The sequence below is a fragment of the Hemitrygon akajei genome, chromosome 2 (assembly GCF_048418815.1).
Source record: "Hemitrygon akajei chromosome 2, sHemAka1.3, whole genome shotgun sequence".
NCBI classification, from domain to species: Eukaryota; Metazoa; Chordata; class Chondrichthyes; order Myliobatiformes; family Dasyatidae; genus Hemitrygon; species Hemitrygon akajei.
The window spans coordinates 204,102,175-204,127,060 of NC_133125.1; the positions used below are offsets into that span (position 1 = coordinate 204,102,175).

At 46.3% G+C, this 24,886-nt stretch overlaps 1 protein-coding gene across 1 annotated transcript; it reads right to left on the reverse strand.

Moving 5' to 3' along the window:
* Window positions 1-2,348: 2,348 nt before the first annotated feature.
* On the reverse strand, window positions 2,349-19,786 carry LOC140720168 (zinc-binding protein A33-like). The gene is made up of 6 exons (XM_073035053.1): window positions 19,272-19,786; window positions 14,778-14,873; window positions 13,740-13,973; window positions 12,678-12,700; window positions 12,472-12,590; window positions 2,349-2,974 (listed from the first exon to the last, which is right to left on the reverse strand). The coding sequence occupies exons 1-6, from the start codon at window positions 19,680-19,682 to the stop codon at window positions 2,442-2,444; spliced, it is 1,416 nt and encodes a 471-aa protein (XP_072891154.1). The 5' UTR covers window positions 19,683-19,786; the 3' UTR covers window positions 2,349-2,441.
* Between the last annotated feature and the right edge of the window lie 5,100 nt (window positions 19,787-24,886).

Consider the following 24,886-nt stretch of genomic DNA (forward strand, 5'->3'; position numbering starts at 1 on the left):
CCAGCATCCCTCATCCATCACTCCCCCTCTCCTATAATCTCCCAGCTTCCCTCATCCATCCATTCCCCCTCTCCTATCACCTCCCAGCTTCCCTCATGCATCCCGCCCCCTCTCCTATCACCTCCCAGCTTCCCTCATCCATCCATTCCCCCTCTCCTATCATCTCACAGCTTCCCTCATCCATCACTCCCCCTCTCCTATCACCTCCCAGCTTCCCTCATCCATCCCTCCCCCTCTCCTTTCACCTCCCAGCTCCTTCCCTCATCCATCCCCTCCCCATCACCTCCGAGCTTCCCTCATCCATCACTCCCCTCTCCTATTACCTCCCAGCTTCCCTCATCCATCCCGCCCCCTCTCCTATCACCTCCCAGCTTCCCTCATCCATCCCGCCTCCTCTCCTATCACCTGCCAGCTTCCCTCATCCATCCATTCCCCCTCTCCTATCACCTCCCAGCTTCCCTCATGCATCCCGCCCCCTCTCCTATCACCTCGCAGCTTCCCTCATCCATCCATTCCCCCTCTCCTATCACCTCACAGCTTCCCTCATCCATCACTCCCCCTCTCCTATCACCTCGCAGCTTCCCTCATCCATCACTCCCCCTCTCCTATCACCTCCCAGCGTCTTCCCTCATCCATCACTCCCCCCCTATCACCTACCAGCTTCTTCCCTCATCCATCACTCCCCCTCACCTATCAGCTTCCCTCATCCATCACTCCCCCCTCTCCTATCAGCTCTCAGCTTCCCTCATCCATCACTCCCCCCTCTCTTATCACATCCCAGCTTACCTTATCCATCCACCCCACTCCTATCACCTCCCAGCTTCTTCCCTCATCCATTACTCCGACTCTCCTATAATCTCCCAGCATCCCTCATCCATCACTCCCACTCTCCTATAATCTCACAGCTTCCCTCATCCATCACTCCCCCCTCTCTTATCACATCCCAGTTTACCTCATCCATCCACCCCACTTCTATCACCTCCCAGCTTCTTCCCTCATCCATTACTCCGACTCTCCTATAATCTCCCAGCATCCCTCATCCATCACTCCCCCTCTCCTATAATCTCCCAGCTTCCCTCATCCATCACTCCCCCTCTCCTGTCACCTCTCAGCTTCTTCCATCATCCATCACTCCCCCTCTCCTATCACCTACCAGCTTCTTCCCTCATCTATCACTCCCCCTCTTCTATCACCTCCCAGCTTCCCTCATCCATCACTCCCCCTCTACTGTCACCTCCCAGCTTCCCTCATCCATCACTCCCCTCTCCTATCACCTACCAGCTTCTTCCCTCATCCATCACTCCCCCTCTCCTATCACCTCCCAGTTTCCCTCATCCATCCCTCCCCCTCTCCTATCACCTCCCAGCTCCTTCCCTCATCCATCCCCTCCCCATCACCTCCGAGCTTCCCTCATCCATCACTCCCCTCTCCTATCACCTCCCAGCTTCCCTCATCCATCACTCCCCCTCTCCTATCACCTCCCAGCTTCCCTCATCCATCACTCCCCCTCTCCTATCACCTTCCCTCACCCATCACTCCCCCTCTCCTGTCACCTCCCAGCTTCCCTCATCCATCACTCCCCTCTCCTATCTCCTACCAGCTTCTTCCCTCATCCATCACTCCCCCTCTCCTATCACCTCCCAGCTTCCCTCATCCATCCCTCCGCCTTTCCTATCACCTCCCAGCTCCTTCCCTCATCCATCACTCCCTTCTCCTATCACCTCCCAGCTTCTCTCATCCATCACTCCCCCTCTCCTATCACCTTCCCTCACCCATCAATCCCCCTCTCCTATCACCTCCCAGCTTCCCTCATCCATCACTCCCCTCTCCTATCACCTCCCAGCTTCTTCCCTCATCCATCATTCCCCCTCTCCTATCACCTCCCAGCTTCCCTCATCCATCACTCCCCCCTCTCTTATCACCTCCCAGCTCCTTCCCTCATCCATCACTCCCCCCTCTCCTATCACCTCCCAGCTTCCCTCATCCATCACTCCCCCCTCTCTTATCACCTCCCAGCTTCCCTCATCCATCACTCCCCCCTCTCCTATCACCTCCCAGCTTCCCTCATCCATCCCTCCTCCTCTCCTATCACCTCCCAGCTCCTTCGCTCATCCATCCCCTCCCCATCACCTCCGAGCTTCACTCATCCATCACTCCCCCTCTCCTATCACCTTCCAGCTTCCCTCATCCATCACTCCCCCTCTCCTATCACCTACCAGCTTCCCTCACCGATCAATCCCCCTCTCCTATCACCTCCCAGCTTCCCTCATCCATCACTCCCCCTCTGCTATCATCTTCGCAGTGTTTCTGTTCCGTTGACGAATGCGGTGAACGAATTAAAATTAATGGATCGATAATTCTCACATCGTGTTTATTTCACTCTCCGCACATTTATATTTACACTGACTGACTCCTGACGACGGTCCCGGGACCCGACCCGTTTACAGACCCGGAGCGGAACCGGAGCAGATTCTCAGCCACTCGTTTACATTCCAAGTCTCGAAGAAAGGATAAAGTTTCTCCGTGAATTTATTCCCGGTGAAGGTGTGGAGATGGGACTTGGTCTCCGCGTTGTAAAATGAAACTGTTCCGGACTCGTAACTGAGATAAACTCCCACCCTCCCGGGGATGGGACCGGCAGGGAGACGGGACTCAGGGGAGGTGAAAACCCGCATCACGTCATCACGCCGCCCGATGATCCAGAATCCGGTCTCCGGACTCACTGTGACCCCTCCCTTCCTGTCCACAGACTCTGCGGCGACTCCCAGATCCCACCACCGATTCCCCGTCACCTCCACCTCCCAGTAATGTCTCCCCGATGTGAATCCCTCTGATCCCAGCACAGCAACCCAGCCTGTGAATCTCTTCCCGGTGTCAGGGAGATTCCTCCGGGTCCCGGTCCGACTCACACTCTTCCGATCCTCAGACACCTCGAGCCACGGATTCGCCGTTTCCACATCCAGGGTGACAGAGACTGGGGGGAGAAGCAGAGAATTAGAGAGTCCCCGGGGATCGGGGGGGAGACTCGGGCAGCGCGGCCCCGGGGATCGGGGGAGACTCGGGCAGCGCGGCCCCGGGACCGGGGGGAGTCTCGGGCAGCGCGGCCCCGGGGATCGGGGGGGGGGGGGGAGACTCGGGCAGCGCGGCCCCGGGGATCGGGGGGGGGGGAGACTCGGGCAGCGCGGCCCCGGGGATCGGGGGGGAGACTCGGGCAGCGCGGCCCCGGGGATCGGGGGGGGAGACTCGGGCAGCGCGGCCCCGGGGATCGGGGGGGAGACTCGGGCAGCGCGGCCCCGGGGATCGGGGGGGGAGACTCGGGCAGCGCGGCCCCGGGGTTCGGGGGGAGACTCGGGCAGCGCGGCCCCGGGGATCGGGGGGGGGGGAGACTCGGGCAGCGCGGTCCCGGGATCGGGGGGGGAGGAGACTCGGGCAGCGCGGCCCCGGGACCGGGGGGGGGGGGAGAGACTCGGGCAGCGCGGCCCCGGGGATCGGGGGGGGTGGAGAGACTCGGGCAGCGCGGCCCCGGGGATCGGGGGGGGGGGGGGGAGAGACTCGGGCAGCACGGCCCCGGGGATCGTGGGGAGACTCGGGCAGCGCGGCCCCGGGATCAGGGGGGGGGCGGGGGAGACTCGGGCAGGTGGCCAACAGGACACTTTCCCGGGGTTTTACCCAAACACAGCGGATGGACAACCGGCATCTTCCCGAGGTTTTTCCACCGGGATAAAGAGCGGAGTTCTCCCGAATAACACGCACAAAATTCTGTAGGAAGTTAACGGATCGAGCAGCACGTTTGGAGGGATGTGGCCAGGCCAGGCCACGTTTCAAGTCCCGATCCTTCCTCAAGAATGGAAGGAAAGAGGGGAGATGACCAGTAAAAACCGGTGTGGGCAAGCGGTGGAAAACAACTCGATCCAGATGGGCAAACACGACGAAATCTGCAGATGCTGGAAATTCAAACAACACTCACAAAATGCTGGTGGAACACAGCAGGCCAGGCAGCATCTATAGGGAGAAGCACTGTCGACGTTTCACCAGCATTTTGTGTGTGTTGTTCGATCCAGATGGGGATTGGGTGAGTGAATACTGGAGGGTTTTAATAGGAGGTCAGGGAGCCTCTTTGGCCCAAAACGTTTGTGCTAACCAACTTGCTTTAATGACCTAGTCCCATTTGCTGGGCATCTTCCTGGTTTGTGCGAGTTTATTACAACGTCATTTTTCAGTTTGGAGTTCAGTTCCGGTGTTGTCTGGAAGGGGTTTTCTACGTCCCCCACCCCACTCCGTGACTGTGTGCATTTCCCCCAGATGCTCTGGTTTCCTCCAAAGGTGTACCGGTTACCAGGTTGCTGAGATTATTGTGAATTGTCTTGTGATTAGGCTAATGATAAATACTTGGGTTGCTCTACCCACCTCTACAGCTTCTTCTGGCAACCTCTTCAGTTCCAGAGAGAAGGACCCATTCTGTCCAGCGTCTCCTTATAACCGACGCTCTCCAGCCTCCGTAACATCCTTGTAAATCTGTTTACACCCTCTCCAGCTGAGTTACATCCCAAGGTGACCAGAACAGTACACACTGCTCCAAATGTGACCGGACCAATGACTTGTACACACGTATCAGGAAGTCCCAGCTCCTGTACTCAGAATTCTGACTGATGAAGGCAAGCATGCTAAACTGTGTCAGTGTTGAAGGAACTTTGTACCTGTGCCACTTGCTCTTTCTGTTTGACAACTTCCTCCAGAGTGATACAATTGCTGTGTCAGTCCTGTCCTGGTTTGATTTCCCAAAATACAACACCCCACATTTCCCTGAATTAAACTCCACCTGCCATTCCTCGGCCCACTGGTCCAGTTGATCGAGGGCCCGTTGTAAACTTAGATCACCCTCTTCACTGTCCACTCTACCAAAAATTTTAGTGTCATTCATAAACCTACTAACTCTGTCCCTACATTCTCATCCAAATCATTAATATGTAGGACAAATGACCGCGGACCCAGCAGTGACACCTGCAGGTCACAGGCCTCCAGTCCTCTGTGTTTCAGATTCAATTGGACAGATATTTCAATAGACAAGGCACAGAAGGCGTGTCACTAATACCAGCCAATGGGATGAGTGTAGATGGGTAAATAGATCAGTACACAGATGATGGGTTGAAAGGCCCATTTCTGTGCTGTACGAAGATGACTTTGTGACCTTAAATCAAAGGAATGACTGAGACCCCACATCCCTCCAGTGCAGAGAACTCCAAAGATACACCATCCTCTCGAGGGTAAAACCACCCTGAGGCAGTGACCTCTGACCCTCGACTGCTTGACAGGGGAAACATCCTCCCTGCATCCTGTCCGTTGAGCCTGGGAAGAGTTTCGTGTTTCCCTGAGATCCCCTCTCATTCTTTGAAACAGGGAACAGACAACATGGAACAGTACAGCACAGGAACAGGCCCTTCATTCAATGTGACAGAGACTGATCAATAACGGCATCCTTCTTCTTCTATGTCGGATCGCCAAACCGTCAATTCCCCAATCTTTCAAAAATTTCTCTGCCTCCGCCTTAAATATATCCAATAATCAGGCCTCACACAAACTGCTGGAGGAACTCACTGGGTCAAGCAGCATCTGTGGGAGGAACGGGGTGGGGGAGTCTGGGGACACTGGGAGGTGAATGATAGATGGAGATTGACACAGGAAGATGGAGCGAGGTTGCAGGGGTGGGTGATGGAGAGTGTGAGGAAGTGAAAATCAGGAAACCAAAGGCTGCCTTGTTTTGTAATCTTCTCAGTAACGGAGATGATAATGGGAACCATTCCGGGAGAGATGAATGGCAGGTGGAACTGGAAGCGGATGGGAGAGGGGTGGAAAGCCTGTCAGTGAACAGTGTTTTTGGCCAGGAGGAGGAACTACAGGCTACAAATGAGTCAATCTGAATGCATCAAGGACAGTGGAAGCAGACAGACCAATTGTCTTTGTTCTTGCCATGAGGTGGAAGGAGATAGAAGCTGCCATTTTATGAAAAAATCTGTCCTCCATTTTGTGAACTTAAGTTGCTTGGCTTGATAAGTGTTTTAAGGTAAACACAATGCTTCGGGTAATCTGCTGGGCTAAGGCTCATTTCCAAATAAGAAGTTATTTCTGATATGTTCTTTGGCTGGAGGTTTGTGACTGCTGGGGTCTGTATCTGTTCTTCATGATTCTCCACGGATACTGAAGAGAACAATGAGCCAGAAATTACTAGTTGTCATTTGCTGGCGAAAGGGCAATGAATGAATGCTGTTTGGAGTAGAACCAGTATGAATGAGTTAAAAGTCAGTCACATGACCCACAGCCTATAACACTGAGATGCAACATTTGAATTGGTAAGGAATGAATACAAAAGCAGACGATTCGAGTGTGCTGGCTACATTGACTCTCTGAGAGCCACCATCGTGGATTTGAAATGCCCCACCGATGTTGAGATTGAAAACGGGACTATGAGGAACATATGGCCAGCAGAGACTCTTATTCACTGGGAGAACCTTTTCTATTCTGTGACTGTTCATGGAGGATCGGGTGAGCACTCAGGTAATTGGTTGTGTAAGTTGATGTGTGCTTACGTGGAGACAATAAAGGTACTTATTGGGAATTACAGATTCTTTGTGCCTCCCTGATCATTATTACTAAGGGGAAGATCCTTGGAGCAGTGTGTATAGATGAATCTACAAGGTGGAGGGAATGAAGATGGCTGACGAGGATCTCTTTGTTTTCTTTCCTACGATCCCAACCCCACAGCCCCTCATGAGAACACGGATGAATTTGCAGAGACCCTGGCAGACATATTTGCTTGACAATTCACCACAGGTGAGTTGCTGGAAGACAGGGGGGGGGGCTCAGGTGATAGGAAGGACTCAATGAGCAAGCCGGGGAACTCCAGGCCACTGAGCCCAATATCAGTAGAGATAAAGTTTCTGAAAGACAGGATTGACAGCACGTGGAAAGGCAAGGACAGTCAGCACGGCATTGTGCATGAAAAAAATCATGGCTCACAAATCTGATTAGGTATATTACATCAAATTTTCACTCTAAAGACAGTAATGTGGCAATTATTTGATGAGGAAATGCGAGATTGAAGAGGAGGATTCTAGGCCTCGGCCTATGGACAATTTTCATAAGCTGAAGAATGAGGAACTACAATCTTCTGAGTCATTTCACGACCCTAATGCAACAACGGACACAAAAAAGTCCGTCTTTACAATGAAAGCTACTCATCAATTGGTTTTGCATGGACTGGTGATCCATTGAGTCTAATCTGTGGCAAACCACCTACAAATGTAACAATGGCTCAAGCATAATTGAAAAGGCACTTAACTATAAATCAGTCACATGACACGTAAAAGAGTTGATTATTTTAAACGGCTACTGGAATATCAAAAGACACAGAGTAAAGCTTTTGTTAATAAAGTCACAGTCGGTGAGAGGATCCAGGACACAAGTTATTTGGTAGCAGAACTTATTACCCAGAAAGGGAAAAGTCACACAGTTGCTGACAGCCTAATAATGCCAGCATGGCAGCGGAGTGAGAGACAGATAGGGCAGTAACGGGACAAGGCGAGGAAGGAAGTATGTGTGTGAGGCCAGTTTTCTGTGCTCAGTGTCAGATGTGGGAGGACCTGGAGTCTCCCAGACTCCCGCACCACCACATCTGCACCAGGTGAGTCGAGCTGCAGCTCCTGAGGAACCGAGTTAGGGAACTGGAGATGCAGCTCGATGGCCTTCACCTAGTCAGAGAGAGCAAGGAGGTGATAGGGAGGAGTTATAGGCAGGTGGTCACACCGGGGCCACGGAAGACGGACAAGAGGGTCACAGTCAGGAGGGGGAAGGGGAAGAGTCAGGTACTAGAGAGTACCCCTGTGGCTGTACCCCTTGACAATAAGTACTCCTGTTTGAGTACTGTTGGGGGGGGGGGCAGCCTACCTGGGGGAAGCGACAGTGGCCGTGCCTCTGGAACAGAGACTGGCCCTGTGGCTCAGAAGGGTAGGGAAGGGAAGAGGAAGGAAGTAGTGATAGGGAACTCTATAGTCAGGGGGTCAGACAGGCGATTCTGTGGACGCAGGAAAGAAAGTGGGATGGTAGTTTGCCTCCCAGGTTCCAGGGTCCGGGATGTTTCTGATCGCGTCCTAGATATTCTGCAGTGGGAGGGAGAACAGCCAGTGGTCATGGTACATATTGGTACCAATGACATAGGTAGAAAAAGGGAAGAGGTCCTGAAAAAATACTACAGTGAGTTAGGAAAGAAGTTGAGAAACAAGACAGCAAAGGTAGTAATCTTGGGATTACTGCCTGTGCTACGTGACAGTGAGAATAGGAATAGGATGAGATGGAGGATTAATGCATGGTTGAGGGGTTGGAGCAGGGGGCAGGGATTAAAATTGAAGAGACTGGGGAAGAGGAGGTTAGCTCACAAATAGAGAAAGCTTGTAGACAGTGCGAAAGGGAGGATAGGCCGGTGATAGAGAAGGGAAATTTCTGAGGATGTGACTAAACACATTGATGAAGGAAGAGCAGTAGATGTAGTGTATATGGATTTCCTCAAGGCATTTGATGAGGTACCCCATGCAAGGCTTATTGAGAAAGTAAGGAGGCATGGGATCCAAGGGGACATTGTGGATCCAGAACTGGCTTGCCCACAGAAGGCAAAGAGTGGTTGCAGACGGGTCATATTCTGCATGGAGGTCGGTCACCAGTGGAGTGCATCAGGGATCTGTTCTGGGACCCTTACTCTTCGTGATATTTATAAATGACCTGGATGAGGAAGTGGACGGATGGGTCAGTAAATTTGCTGATGACACAAAGGTTGGAGGTGTTGTGGATAGTGTGCAGGGCTGTCAGAGATTACAGTGGAACATTGATAGGATGCAAAACTGGGCTGAGAAGTGGCAGATGGAGTTCAACCCAGATAAGTGTCAAGTATTAATGGTAAGACTCTTGGCAGTGTGGAGGATCAGAGGGATCTTGGGGTCCGAGTCCATAGGACACTTAAAGCAGCTGTGCAGGTTGACTCTGTGATTAAGAAGGCATATGGTGTATTGGCCTTCATCAATCATGGAATTGAATTTAGGAGCTGAGAGGTAATGTTGCAGCTATACAGGACCCTGGTCAGACCCCACTTGGAGTACTGTGATCAATTCTGGTCACCTCACTACAGGAAGGATGTGGAAGCCATAGAAAGGGTGCAGAGGAGATTTACAAGGATGTCGCCTGGATTGGGGAGCATGACTTATGAAAACAGGTTGAGTGAACTCAGCCTTTTCTCCTTGGAGCGACGAAGGATGAGAGGTGACCTGACAGAGGTGTATAAGATGATGAGAGGCATTGATCGTGTGGATAGTCAGAGGCTTTTTCCCAGGGCTGAAATAGCTGCCACAAGAGGACACAGATTTACGGTGTTGGGGAGTAGGTACAGAGGAGATGTCGGAGTAAGTTTTTTACTCAGAGAGTGGTGAGTGCATGGAATGGGTGGTAGAGACAGATACGATAGGGTCTTTTAAGAGGCTTTTAGATAGGTGCATGGTGCTTAGTGAAATAGAGGGCTATAGCTAAGCCTAGTAATTTCTAACGTAAGAACGTGTTTGGCACAACATTGTGGGCCGAAGGGCCTGTATTGTGCTGTAGGTTTTCTATGTTTTCCTATGGTTTTTTTCGATGTAGAACTATTGTGGGTAAAATGCTAGGACAAGAATTTGAAGATGTTTCACTCTCAAACAGTCGATATACTGATGACACGTCACAGGATACTGAAAAGGTTTTGTGTGATAAACTGAAAAACAACAGCTTCTCTATCCAGGTTGATGAGTCCACAGATTTCACCAATAAATGTCATGTTGTAGCATTTGTAAGATTTGTAAGTGATGGTGAAATTCAAAAATATTTCTTCTATTGCAAAGCGCTGCCTGAAAGAAGCAAAGGCCAAGATATATATATATATATATATCTACTGTTTTGTTTCATAGCTGAAAACAAAAGGTCTGTCTTGGAGGGACTGTGTTGATATCTGTGCTGAGGTGCCCCATCAATGGTTGGCTCCATGAGAAGTTTTGTTTCTCCTGTTAAGGAAAACCCTGATGTTGTCACAACACACTGCTCTCTTCACAGAGAGGTGCTGATGTCAAAAACGCTTGGTGATGAAATGAAAAAAGTTCTGGATGATGCTACAAAAATGCTTAACTTTATTAAGCAAAGACCAGTTCACTTGAGAATGTCTAAAAAACTGTGTGAAAAGCTGGACAAAGTGCACATACAGAAATCCGGTGGCTTAGCGGAGGAAGATTTCTCAACAGGATATTTGAGCTGAACGGTGAATTGCAGGAGGACTATCGAGAAAATAGTAGGCCAGATTTTGCTGAGTGCTTTGAAGATGAAGAATGGCTGCAGAAACTAGGCTACTTCAGACATTTTTCATCATACGAACAAGTCTCTGCAAGGCCCTGGAGAAAATGTTCTGACTTCAAGTGACAAGATTCTTGGATTTAAAAAAAAAGAGAATCTTTGGAAAAATCATATTGCAAAAGGAATTCTTGAAATGTTTCCACTGCTACTTGGACTTGTGAGTCTCATAAGAAACCATCTCGAAGAATTGCAGAACCAGTTATTGAACAGAAATTTATTATGTTTGCCTTCTGAGTTTTCAAAATTTATGAAAGGGAAAGAAAGAGATTAATTTCAAGAAACTGAAGCTAATCTTCACTACCTGTTTTTTTTCAAGAATGGTTGGCTACAAATTGATTCTCTACTTAAAACAATGCTGACAATTATTTTAGATTATTATATCTGCAACTTACTGATTTAAGTTAACGTACCCTGAGCTGCAGATATAATATTTTTTACACAGGGGTTCCTTGAGACCTGAAAATTATTTCAAGGGTTGCTCCAGGGCAAAATGGTGAGAAAGGATGATCTTGTCTGAGTCTGTGTCCTCTGGTCCTTGACTCACCCACTATATGAAATATCGTCCCGATGTTGACTCTATCCACACCTTTCAATATTCAATAGGTTTCAGTGCAATCCTCCCTCACTCTTCTAAACTCTAGTGAGGACAGGATTAGAGCCATCAAACACTCCTCACATGTTAAACCTTTCGTTTCTGGGATCAATCTTGTGAACCTCCTCTGGACCGTCTCCAATGCCAGCACATCCTTTCTTAGTTATCGGGCACAAAACTGCTCACAATACTCCCAGTGCAGCCAGACCAAAGTCTTATAAAGCCCTGCTGTTATATCCATCCCTCTGAAAGTGAATGCTGACATTGCATTTGTCCTCCTTACCAACCCAACCAGCAAGTTAACCTTTAGGGAATCTTTCACAGGGTCTCCCAAATCCTCTTGCACCCTGACTTTTGAATTTTATCCCCATTTAGAAAATAGTCTACACATTTCTTCTTTCAACCAAAGTGCACGATCATACACCTACCTACACAATTTTCTATATGCCAAATTTTCCCAATCCTCAGACTTTCTACTAATTTTTGCAATGTTGTATGCCCTCTCCTTTCCTTTCATGCTGTCCTTCATTTCCCTTGTTGGCCATGGTTGCCTCAACGTCCCTTTAGTAAACTTCTTTTTCTTTGGGATTTCTTTGGGATGTCTGCAGTGAGATGCTGAAGATGTTCTATAGGTCAGTTGTGGAGAGCGCCCTCTTCTTTGTGGTGGCGTGTTGGGGAGGAAGCATTAAGAAGAGGGACGCCTCACGTCTTAATAAGCTGGTAAGGAAGGCGGGCTCTGTCGTGGGCAAAGTTCTGGAGAGTTTAACATCGGTAGCTGAGCGAAGGGCGCTGAGTAGGCTACGGTCAATTATGGATAACTCTGAACATTCTTTACATAGCACCATCCAGAGACAGAGAAGCAGTTTCAGTGACAGGTTACTATCGATGCAATGCTCCTCAGACAGGATGAAGAGGTCAATACTCCCCAATGCCATTAGGCTTTACAATTCTACCGCCAGGACTTAAGAACTTTTTAAAAGCTATTATTAATGCTTTTTGAGACAGTGATTTAGATGCATATCATATTTTTTTTACTGAGTTAAGTATTGTATGTAATTAGTTTTGCTACAACAAGTGTATGGGACATTGGAAAAAAAGTTGAATTTCCCCATGGGGATGAATAAAGTATCTATCTATCTATCTATCTATCTATCTATCTAAACTGTGCCTTCCAAATTGCTTCCAGAAACCTCAGCTTTTGCTGCTCTGCTGTCATCCCTGCCAGTATCCACTTCCAATCAACTTTGCCATCTCCTCTCCCATGCTCTCTGTAATTCCCTTTAGTTCACTGTAATACTGACACATCTGGTTTTATCTTATCCCTCTCAAACTGGGAGGTCAATTATATCACTGGCCCCTAAGGGCCACGAGTGGGCTCAACCACAAGGGGCTCTATAAAGCCATCTCATTGGCATTCTGCAATTGTGTATCATAAAGAAGGACAAATGAATCTTTGTAAGTCTTACCTTGATTAATGGCATCAAGTGTTTCTCTCAATGCTGTGTTCAACAAATAGGGGTGATAGAATCTTTCATCTGGCAGGGCTCCATCTGTCACTGACAATTCCCCGACATCGTCACTAATCCTGTAAATATTAAACCGATGGTCACATTCTGCAATTTTGAATTATTTCACAAATCCATCAAGGGTTTCAGTAAAGAGCGTGTCCTACCTCCTCTTTCGACGAACTTCTTCCTGGAATAAATGAAACACAAATTGAGAAGATGTAGGCTCACTGTCCACATCCTGAATTTCACCCAGGTCATTACAAGGTGTCACAAGTTCCCACTCCCACAGTCACTCACACACACAAACAGTTCAGAACCACGGGGAAAATTACAAAGAATGTTTCTGAAAATTATGCCACAAATGAATGGATGCAACTGACAGGATAGGCTGGACAGGTGGTGTATTTTTATCTGGATATGATGGCAGGATGATAAGATGGAGGAATTTAAAATGAGTGACAGATTAGATTGGAGAAACCATCTCTATTTATGGGAGACCTTAAATTAAACATAAAATGCCAGGTGGTTTGGCAAGAGAACGTGGAACTCACAGCCACAGGAGTGGTTGAAGTGGAACAACAGAGATTGATTGTAATGGGGAAGTTGGATAAACACATGAGGGACCATGGAGTTGGGGGCACTGTTGCTGGGTGTGGTGAGTAGGTGGGAGGAGGCTTGTGAAGCAGGAAAATTGATAGGAGAAAATGCATAGAAAGACCTGTCTGTGATGTAAATTGGGATATAATCCGAAGAAGAATATATCTGAAAAGGAAAACTGACAGTGCAAAATTCTCTAAAACAGTGAATCTGATGCAATCTGGATATAGATGGTAAATCTGATGTGTGGGTCACATTCTGCAATTCAACCTCAGTTCCCACTGATCAACAGAGAGACCCTCACACCCACCACACCAGACACACTCACAGTCTGTGACTGTAACTGGGTGTTACTCTGAGTCTCAGGGGATATTATACATGGGAATCACAGAAACAATCACCAGCTCAGTGCTCTGATCAGAGTAACACATTCCTGAGAAGGTTGCAGACTGTCCTGTGATGTACAGATGTTGTGGGATGGGGTTTGGGGACAACAACAATCTGGAACAGTCAAAACATCTGTCTGGTTTAAATCAGTTTACAGCTGCAATATTTGTAAAGACCACATTGATCAAAATACATTATTCTGTCACTGTGCCCCTCTACAGAAACCAACTCAAATTTCTCACCATGAGAAACATCACATTTTCTTGTTGCTCCATCTGTTCCTGTAACTTTGTGATTTCCTCGTAGATGGAATTTAAATTCTCTTGAATCTCTCGAAGATTTTTCTCCATTGGATTTAGAATCCTCTCCTCTTCTTCCCTGAGATCTCGGAGTGTGTGCTGCTCTTTCTCAGAGATAATCCGGCGCAGTTCAGCAAACTGGGATGTGATGTGGGACTGAACACTGTGTGACTGTTCCTGTTGAATGAAAGGAAAGGCTGGTTTATTATTTGGCTGTGAAGTAGTTCCTTATGACAAGGACAGTGACCATTCAGTCCATTAAATTATTATGCTGCTTCTCAAGAGCTTCAACCCCACTCCCTCACTTTCCCTGAAACCCACTGTTCCTCACTGACCCATTCATTTACACTTGATTCACAGACCACCCACCTTCACAGGGTTAATTACGGTAGTGAATTAAACATTCAACCAGGATTTATGGCAATATCGGCCCATCGTGTTCACAAGGAGTACATGCTAACTCCCCACTGACCGCACAAAAGGCCAGGATTGAAAATGATCACCAAAGCTGATATTCTGCATTAAAGGGAACAAAACTACACAACGATTTATATTTAACTATGGATCGTTGGAATAATGAAATATATGGTTGTATTCCACTTGATAAAATTACATACAATCTAAGAAATGAATATGATATATTTTTGAAAATTTGGCTCCCATACCTACAAAATATAGGATTAAATACATAGGTCCTTTGAAGATAAAATTATAAAGTAATTGGGGAAAGTAAAAATAAAAATTAAAATTATTTTTAACTCCATGGAGCATGTGGGGATCCTCTGATATCCAGGCAATCTTTCTCTTCTTTCTTTCTTTTTTTTTCTTTCTTTAAACAAGGGTTAAGGGGGGAGGGTTAATATTATTTTTTCTCTCTCTTACTATTTTATCATTACATTTATTTTTTGTAATTTTCTAAAAATTTAATAAATTTTAAAAAACTACACAACGACATTGGAAATTCTCCTCAAGAAGTCTCACCCGAACTCCGGAAATCTTCTCTTTCTGTTGCCGCTCCATTTCCTCAAACTTGGATTTCTTTTCTGTGAGAGAGTCCAACGCAGATTTAACCCGGTCCTGGGAAGCAGAGAGTGAAGGAATTAGACAATAAAGATGCAGTGCCGATTCAGGCAGTTTATTGTCATATACACCAGGGGTTTAACCTTTAAATCGAAGCAAGAGGCGGAGAGGGAAGAGGTAAAAGAAGCTAGGAGAGAAGCTGTTTTTTTAACTGATGGGGCAAAGAGGCTAGACTGCGCAGGCATGTGATGTCACACGCCAAAGGTTTAAAAAGGAGAGGAAGTTTTCAACGGTCATTTAAATTGAAGCAAGAGGCGGAGAGGGAAGAGGTAAAAGAAGCTTGGAGAGAAGCTGTTTCTTTTTTAACTGATCAGGGCAAAGAGGCTAGACTGCGCAAGCACGTGAAAGTCAGCCTCTGAGATCAGCAGTGGAATTTAAAAAGTGAGCAGAGGCTGAGTACGAGCTTCACTCCAGGTGAGGTAAGGCCAGGTAAGCTCCTTTAATTAATCTAATTAGCTTAGGAGTAGGTAACGGAGGCAGCAGTTAGGGCAGTTGAGTGCTCCGTTTGCAGTATGTGGGAAGTCAGGGCAAGCACAGCTGTCCCTGATGACTACACCTGCGACAGGTACATCCAGCTGCAGCTCCTAACAAACCGTGTTAGGGAACTGGAGCTGGAGCTGGATGAACTTAGGATCATTCAGGAGGTAGAGGCAGAAATAGACAGGAGTTTCAGGGAGATAGTCACCCCCAGGAGTTAGGAGACAGGTGATTGTCAGGAGAAGGAAGGGGAATAGACAGGAAGAGCAGAGCACCCCTGTGGCTGTTCCCATCAACAATAAGTATACCATTTTGGATACTGTTGGTGGGGACGACCTACCAGGGACAAGTTGCAGTGGTTGCGTCTCTGGCACCGAGACTGGACCCTCAGCTCAGAAGGGAAAGAGGGAAAAGAGGAGAGCAGTAGTGATAGGGGATTCGATAGTTAGGGTGACAGATAGGAGGTTCTGTGGAAGAGATCGAGAATCCCGGATGTTGCCTCCCCGGTGCCAGGGTCCGTGATATCTCGGATCGATTTCTCAGTATTCTCAAGAGGGAGGGTGAGCAGCCGGATGTCGTGGTCCATGTAGGGACCAGTGACGTGGGTAGGAAGAGTGAGGAGGTCCTGAAAGGTGACTTTAGGGATCTAAGTGCCAAGTTAAAGGACAGGGCCTCCAGGATAGCAATCTCAGGATTGCTCCTCATGCCACGTGCAGGCAGGTTTAGAAATAGTAAGCTTGTGCAGATCAACACGTGGCTGAAGACATGGTGCAGGAGGGAGGGCTTCAGATTTATAGATAATTGGACAATTTTCCAGGGAAGGTGGTACCTGTTCCAGCGTGACAGTTTACATCTGAACTGGAGGGTGACGAATATTCTTGCAGGTAGGTTTGCTAGAGAGGTTCCAGTGGATTTAAACTAGACACAATGGGGGAGGGGAACCAGAGTGTAGGAACAGATGTATGGGAGAAGGAAGAAAAAGAAGACAGTGAAGTTCTTTGTACTGTCAGAGATAAACAGAGAGGAAGAGGTGGAGAATTTCTTAAATGCATTTCTTTTAATGCTAGGAGCATTGTAAGAAAGGTGGATGAGTTTCGAGCATGGAGTGATACCTGGAAATATGATGTTGTAGCTATTAGTGAAACATGGTTGCAGGAGGGGTGTGATTGGCAACTAAATATTCCTGGATTTTGTTGCTTCAGGTGTGATAGAATCGGAAGGACAAGAGGAGGAGGTGTTGCATTGCTTGTCCGAGAAAATATTACAGCAGTGCTTTGGCAGGATAGATTAGAGGGCTCATCTAGGAAGTCTATTTGGGTGGAATTGAGGAACAGGAAAGGTGTAGTAACACTTATAGGGGTGTATTATATACCACCTAATGGGGAGCGAGAATTGGAGGAGCAAATTTGCAAGGAGATAGCAGATATTTGTAGTAAGCACAGGGTTGTGATTGTGGGAGATTTTAATTTTCCACACATAGACTGGGAAGCCCATACTGTAAAAGGTATGGATGGTTTGGAATTTGCAAAATGTGTGCAGGATACTTTTTTGCAGCAATACATAGAGGTACCAACTAGAGAAGGGGCAGTGTTGGATCTTCTGTTAGGGAATGAAATAGGTCAGGTGACGGAGGTATGTGTTGGGGAGCTCTTGGGGTCCAGTGATCACAATGCCATTAGTTTCAATATAACTATGGAGAAGGATAGGACTGGACCCAGGGTTGAGATTTTTGATTGGAGAAAGGCTAACTTTGAGGAGATGCGAAAGGATTTAGAAGGAGTGGATTGGGACCATTTGTTTTCTGGGAAGGATGTAATAGAGAAATGAAAGTCATTTAAAGGTGAAATTTTGAGGGTACAGAATCTTTATGTTCCTGTTAGGTTGAAAGGAAAGGTTAAAAGTTTGAGAAAGTCATGGATTTCAAGGGATATTGGAAACTTGGTTAGGAAAAAGAGAGATCTACAATAAATATAGGCAGCTTGGAGTAAATGAGGTGCTCAAGGAATATAAAGAGTGTAAGAAGAATCTCAAAAAAGAAATTAGAAAAGCTAAAAGATAAGAGGTTGCTTTGGCAAGTAAGGTGAAAATAAATCCGAAGGGTTTCTACAGTTATATTAATAGCTAAAGGATAGTAAGGGATAAAATTGGTCCCTATAGAATCAGAGTGGACAGCTATGTGTGGAGCCGAAAGAGATGGGGAAGATATTGAACAATTTCTTTTCTTCGGTATTCACTAAGGAGAAGGATGTTGAATTGTGTAAGGTAAGGGAAACAAGTAGGGAAGTTATGGAAACTATGACGATTAAAGTGGAGGAAGTACTGGCGCTTTTAAGGAATATAAAAGTGGATATATCTCCGGATCCTGACAGGATATTCCCTAGGACCTTGAGGGAGGTTAGTGTAAAAATAGCAGGGGCTCTGACAGAAATATTTCAAATGTCATTAGAAACGGGGATGGTGCCAGAGGATTGGTGTATTGCTCATGTGGTTTCATTGTATATAAAGGGTTCTATGAGTAAACCTAGCAATTATAGCCTGTCAGTTTGATGTCAGTGGTGGGTAAATTAATGGAAAGTATTCTCAGAGATGGTATATATAATTATCTGAATAGACACGGTCTGATTAGGAACAGTCAGCATGGATTTGTGCGTGTAAGGTCATGTTTGACAAACCTTATTGAATTTTTTGAAGAGGATACGAGGAATGTTGACGAGGATAAAGCAGTGGATGTTGTCTATATGGACTTCAGTAAGGCCTTTGACAAGGTTCCGCACGGAACGTTAGTTAGGAAGGTTCAATCGTTAGGTATTAATATTGAAGTAGTAAAATGGATTCAACAGTGGCTGGATGGGAAATGCCAGAGTGTAGTGGTGGATAACTGTTTGTCAGGTTGGAGGCCGGTGACTAGTGGTGTGCCTCAGGGATCTGTACTGGGTCCAATGTTGTTTTTCATATACATTAATGATCTGGATAATGGGGTGGTAAATTGGATTAGTAAGTATGCAGATGATACTAAGGTAGGTGGCGTTGTGGATAATGAAGTAGGTTTTCAAAGCTTGCAGAGAGATTTAGGCCAGTTAGAAGAGTGGGCTGAACGATGGCAGATGGAGTTTAATGCTGATAAGTGTGAGGTGCTACATTTTGGTAGAAATAATCCAAATAGGACATATATGGTAAATGGTAGGGCATTGAGGAATGCAGTAGAACAGAGTGATCTAGGAATAATGGTGCATAGTTCCCTGAAGGTGGAATCTCATGTGGATAGGGTGGTGAAGAAAGCTTTTGGTATGCTGGCCTTTATAAATCAGGGCATTGAGTATAGGAGTTGGGATGTAATGTTAAAATTGTACAAGGCCGAATTTGGAGTATTGTGTACAATTCTGGTCACCGAATTATAGGAAAGATGTTAACAAAATAGAGAGAGTACAGAGAAGATTTACTAGAATGTTTCCTGGGTTTCAGCAGCTTAGTTACAGGGTAAGATTGAACAAGTTAAGTCTTTATTCTTTGGAGCGTAGAAGGTTGAGGGGGGACTTGATAGAGGTATTTCAAATTATGAGGGGATAGATAGAGTTGACGTGGATAGGCTTTTTTCGTTGAGAGTAGGGGAGATTCAAACAAGAGGACATGAGTTGAGACTTAGGGGGCAAAAGTTTAAGGGTAACACGAGGGGGAATTTCTTTACTCAAGAGTGGTAGCTGTGTGGAACGAGCCTCCAGTAGAAGTGGTAGAGGCAGGTTCGGTATTGTAATTTAAAGTAATATTGGATAGGTATATGGACAGGAAAGGAATAGAGGGTTATGGGCTCAGTGCGGGCCAGTGGGACGAGTAAGCGTTCAGCTCGGACTAGAAGAGGACGGATTAGAAAACAAAAATGCAATGAAAAAATATCAGGTGATCAAAATCGATTTGTTTTACCCTATATACTTCAACAGCTTCTTTAATCGGCAGGAAGCGGTGCTCCCTGTGTTCCCGCGTATCTCTACAAATCACACAGAGCAGTTTCTTGTCGTTTTCACAAAACAGCTTCAGTTCTTCCTCATGTTCCTCGCAGTAAAGTTTACTTTCCTTCTCTTTTGGATTCAGGTTTAGTTTTCGCGCTTTCTCAGACAGATTTGCTAAGGCCCGATTGACCTTGAGGGTGCGGTCTGCAATCTCCTCTCTACATTCCGGGCAGGAGTTTCTCTCCTCCTTTTCCCAACACCGATTGATACAGGAGCGGCAGAAGTTGTGTCCACACTCCAGTATAACCGGATCGGTGAAGAAATCCAGGCAGATGGGACAAATTACCTCCTCGGTCCAACTCTCCACCTGTCCTTTCGAAGCCATGTTAACTCCTGGCACTTCCCGGTTCAAGGTCCATTCACTTTCGGGGAACTGCTGAACCCTGCGGTACCGCGATTGTCCACTAGGGGCGGTGAAGTGTCTGGGAATGAACTTTATGTTCCGACGAGTGTTCAAAGGGCCATTTCCACAACAAGGTGGGATCAGGAACACATTAAACAGGTGGGAACATAACTGAAGCCTCAGCCATTGGCAGCCCCATGCCCGGCTGCGAAAAGAAGAGTGTTGGGCATGGGTTACCCCCGTCCTGCAAAACCCCAGTGTGACAGTTGCGTCAGCTGAATCTCCACGTGCTCACCCCCGGGATAGGAAGGACCTTCGCCTGGAAGATGATTGGATCGTCTGCCGTATGGAGAAGCCAGACGAGGCCTCTGGCGTGCTGCTCTTGGCAGCCTGTGCCCCAGAGGGCGTGATTGGAATAAGAGGCAGAACATGACTGAAGCCGGAGAGAAGAGCCTGGCTCAGTCTGAGGCAGGACTGAAAGGGACGAGTTCTGAAAATAGAGACACTGGAGACTGCAGATGCTGGAATCTCGAGCAAGAATCGAGATGTTGAAGGAACTGAGCAGGTGTTAACCCGAACCGTCGATATTCCGTTTCCCTCCACAGATGCTGCCTCACCCGCTGAATTCCTCCAGCGGCTCGTTTTCAATTTTTTCGAGGTCCGAAGAGAGCCAGACTGGAGTTTAAAACTGTGGCGGAGTAAACATTTAAAGCAAGGTTAACTGAGTTCATGCCATGAAACCGGGGATGTGGAGAGAATATTGTGCTGTGAGGAGACAGCAGTGTGTGGCTGAAGGAATAACACAGGACTGGACGTTATACATCACAGGGTGGAAAGCATTCGGTTTTTCAGTGAAGGTCTGATTTCCACTGCCGTTCATATGAAGAGGCTTCCTCACTTCACTATGTCCAACCCGGCTCCAATGGCAGGTAATATTGGATCTTTCTTTTCAATAAATTAATGAACAAGTATAATGGTTTTTCCTGTTATTTATTTAATTGGGTTCTCTTTACTTAACTTTAGGACTTGCATGAAGATATGATCACATTTTAGGTCATACGGAGAAATAGAGACAATTCTACAGGGTTCACAAACTTTCTAGCACCACTGTACATCTTCATTCAGGCAATGAAATACTTGTTTCCATCAGTATCTCCGTTCCTCAACACTCCCCAGGGCCCTGCCATTCACTGGATTAACTTCCCACACTTGTCTGAGTTGAATTCCTTCTGCCGTTCCTTGTCCACTTTCCCAGTTGATCTAAACGTAGATCTACATTCTGTTGTTACCATCTTCCCTGTCCACCACACCTCCAATGCAGGCGTCATCTGCTAGTTTACTGATCAGCTCACCCACATTACCATCCAAATTATTAGTCCTCTATATATCAGAACAGAAAAGAAACAGGTTTATGTGATTGATTATTTGATAATTAGATGAAAATGATTTGAGCAGGAGTTCTATTCCATTCTACCTCCACTTGTACTGTATTTTTTTAAATCTTTTGTGTGGAAATTGTTTCCTTTCACCTTTTCTTATATTTTTCTGCTCTCTCCTCACATCCCTAACATTACCGACCACGGCACCAACCTCTCATGTAAATCGTTAATGTAAGTGACAAATAATAGAGACCCAGCATCGATCCCCATCACACACCACTAATCACAGGCCTCCACGTTATGTCTCTCCCACTCGCTGGAAAATGGAGTCTCCTCTTTCTCCCTTATTAGGGAGAGAGAGCCTGCAGAATGTCGAATTACCGGGTGAACATTATAGTCTCTGGGGGTAACTGCTGGTCTGTGTGTTTGCTATTGCCTTGCTCATGTATGAGTGATGGTAGTGGGTGCACTTTTGTTGCCAGTGGGGGGAGAGGGGGGATTGTTTCTCACTACTGACACAAGGGAGGGAGGGAGGGAGGGAGGGAGATGAGGGACTTTGGGGTTCTGACATTTAACTGTCGTTCATTCTTGGGGCACTCCCGTTTTCGTGGATGTTTGCAAATAAAAAGCATTTCAGGATGTAAATTGTAAACATTTCTCTGACATTAAATGTACCGTTGACCCTGTGAACCAACCTGTAAATCTATTCCCCCACTACCACCCTCTGCCTCCTACCACAAGCAAATGTTTTATCCAGTTAACACACAAAATGCTGACGGAGCTCCACAGGCCAGGCAGCAGCTATTGAAAAATGTACAGCTGATGTTTCAGACCAAGACCCTTCTCTAGTCGGGCATCTACACGTTGCTAGTGAAACTATTCCAGACCCACTTCACAAATTCTACCCTGTCTGAACCGTCGACACTATGTCTGATCCAGTCAATGTTAGGGAAGCTGAAGTCTCTGACTATTACAGAGTTATCTGCATTCTCCCTACACATGGGCTCTTCTGATTCTCACTGACATTTGGCATCCAACAAATGCCAACAAAGTGACCATCTCCATATTTCTAACTCCTACCAATAAACTCTCACTGGCCGTTCCCCACAAGGATCTCTCTAAGTGCTGTGGTGATGTTCTCCCTGATCAACATCACAACTCCCCCTCCCCTCTGACCCCCACTTCTGTCATGTCCTTTGCATCTGGAGCACAGTGAGGTGGTTTTGATCTTATTCAATGGGAGAGCAGGTGTGAGGGGCTGAACAGCCTCCTCTTGCTGCTATTTCTGATGTTCAGAGCAGTGAACAGACAGAATTGAGGGAGGATGGAAAGGGTCAGGGAATGAATAGAGGTGTAGAACAAGAGGGTGGTCCCAATTGAACAGATATCTGGCAAGTGAGCGGCTCTGAAAATGAGTTTGGAAGGGTTCAGTATCAGTCTGTCCTTGTCAGAGTGAATGGTGAGACTGGCGGGATGAGGGAACCCTGGCTGATGAAGGTTATTGAGGGTCTGGTCGGGAAGGAGTTGTGTGTCAGGGGAAAGCAGCTGGGATCAGGTAAATCCCTCGAGGAGTAGAAGGGATGTAGGAGAACACTGAAGAGAGAAAATCAGGCGGCCAAAAGGGGGTGTGAGATAGCTTTAGCAGGTAAGATGAAGGAGATTCTACAAATGATTCTATGAGTCTCTGAAACAAAAAGGGTAACGAGTGAGGTATCCTTGGAGGATCAGTGTGGCCATCTATGTGTGGAGACACAGCAGATGGGTGAGGTCTGAAATAAATACTTCTCATCTGTATTTACTGTGGAGAAGGTGCTGGAAGTTTGGGAATTCAGGGAGGGGAATAGTACATTCTCCAGAAACACATCCTCTGACATGTTAGGGATCCAGGGAAGAAATTGTAGGGAGGCTAGCCACACAGGGAAATGCACCTTCTTCTCCAGGAGTCTCCCCGAATTGGCTTGAGAGCAAAGTATAATGAGGGAAATAAAATGCCCGCTTCAGGATCAGTGTCTGTGTGGGCAGGTAGCGGCGTTCAGAGGATGTGAGAATTTAATCGCGGCAAAGCAGATTCAGGTTGTTAGTAACCAACAAAAATGCTGAGGCAGTAAAGAAAGTTGACAGAGAGCAAAGGACAAGTAAAGAAAAGATTGGAACGATGCGGAGTCAGCACATTCCGCGTTCTCCAACTATGGTTCCTTCAGACATGCTGCTGATGACTAAAGAGTCTTTTTTGACGTTTGTTGATGAGGTACTGGTTGGGGCTACAACTTCAAACAAGAGGACGGATATGATAAAAGTAGCTGTTGGAGCTGCAGAGAGATTCCTTGATATGAAACAGGTTTTACCGGAAAAATTATATGAGTATGTGACAGAGAAATAATCACGGAATACTTCCCAGTTGTCGGGGTCAGAGAATATGGAGGAGCTTTATGTGGATGAAGAGGCCGATAATTAGTATTTGGATGTTTTTAATACTACAATGGAATGAAAGAAGTTTAATTGCAAATGGTCAAGAATTTAAAAGATTTGTTGGAACTTTAAAAGACAAGCCTGATTTGATCTGGATACAGGAGACATGGTTAAAGCCTCATTTAGATTTTGTGATCCCTGGATATGATAGTTTGACAGCTGACAGAACGGGTAAATCTGGTGGAAGGTGAGCAACTTTCATAAAAACAAGACTTCAGTTTAGAAGACTTGATTTTAAATCTAACCTTGAAATTGTGGCTGAGGAGGTTTGGAGCTCTTGTGGTCAAACAACTTTGATTAACTTTTATAATCCATGTAATGTGATGATGTTATCAGGTTTTGATGAAAGTATGAATAAAGTAAGATCCCCAGTAATCTGGGTTGGAGATTTCAATGCCCATAATCCTGTGTGGGGTAGTGAAAGTAAAGATAGTAATGGAGCGGGAGTAGAGGAGTTTCTAGATAAATACAACATGGTACTTCTAAACGACGGAAGGCCTACAAGATTTAATATTGTAAAGAATACTTGCAGTCACTTAGACTTATCAATCACTTCCTCAAACTTAGACAGGGTTGGGGAATGGGATGTTATGGACATATACACACTGGGAAGTGATCACTATCCTATATTATGTAGATTTGGTAGAAATTTGATAGTAGAAGTTGAGGAGAGGGCTGCTGGGTATAATTTTTCTTTTGCCCTTTGGGATGAGTACCAGGAGAAAGCTGTGGATATGATAGAAGAGATTGAAAGCGAGGTCTCCATAGACGAGTGGAATGAATCCCTCTGTTCTGAAATTCATAAAGTTGCTCAGTTGACTATTCCGCTGCGGAATGTTCCTGAGGCTCGAGCATTAGTTCCGTGGTGGAAAAAAAACTGTGATATAGCAGTCAGAAACAGAAACGGAGCTTACAGGAAATTAAGAAAGTACCCAGTGTTAGATAATGTTATGGAGTATAAAAAGGAAAGAGCAGTAGCAAGGAGAGTAATTAAAAATGCAAAGAGGGATAGTTGGAGAACCCTGGGCCCTGAGACACCTATAAAGCAGCTACGGAGGATCGTTCACAGAAGGTCAGGGACATATAGAAAACCATCTATCCCAGCTTTGCTGGAAGGACATATTGAATCTGTAACCAACAGGGAAAAGGCTGATCTGTTTGTAGTGGTGTTCCAAGCTTTGTACAGTTCTGGAGAGCCAGGTGATTTGAGAAAGGAAATTATGTTAAAGGAAAGATGGAAATTGGACAAGAGTTTGGATGATAACAGCTCCATGAATTTGTTTTTCTCACTTCAGGAATTGCAGGAAGCTGTCCAATCAGGTTCAAACTCTTCTCCTG

What these genes read in the sequence shown, in the direction of transcription:
- LOC140720168 (XM_073035053.1), bottom strand. Translation starts at nt 19,682, where the DNA reads ATGGCTTCGAAAGGACAGGTGGAGAGTTGGACCGAGGAGGTAATTTGT. An exon ending in AAAATGTGATGTTTCTCATG is followed by an intron (nt 12,701 to 13,739) that starts GTGAGAAATTTG and finishes CATTTATTCCAG; the next exon opens with GAAGAAGTTCGTCGAAAGAG. An exon ending in GAAGTTCGTCGAAAGAGGAG is followed by an intron (nt 12,591 to 12,677) that starts GTAGGACACGCT and finishes TAATATTTACAG; the next exon opens with GATTAGTGACGATGTCGGGG.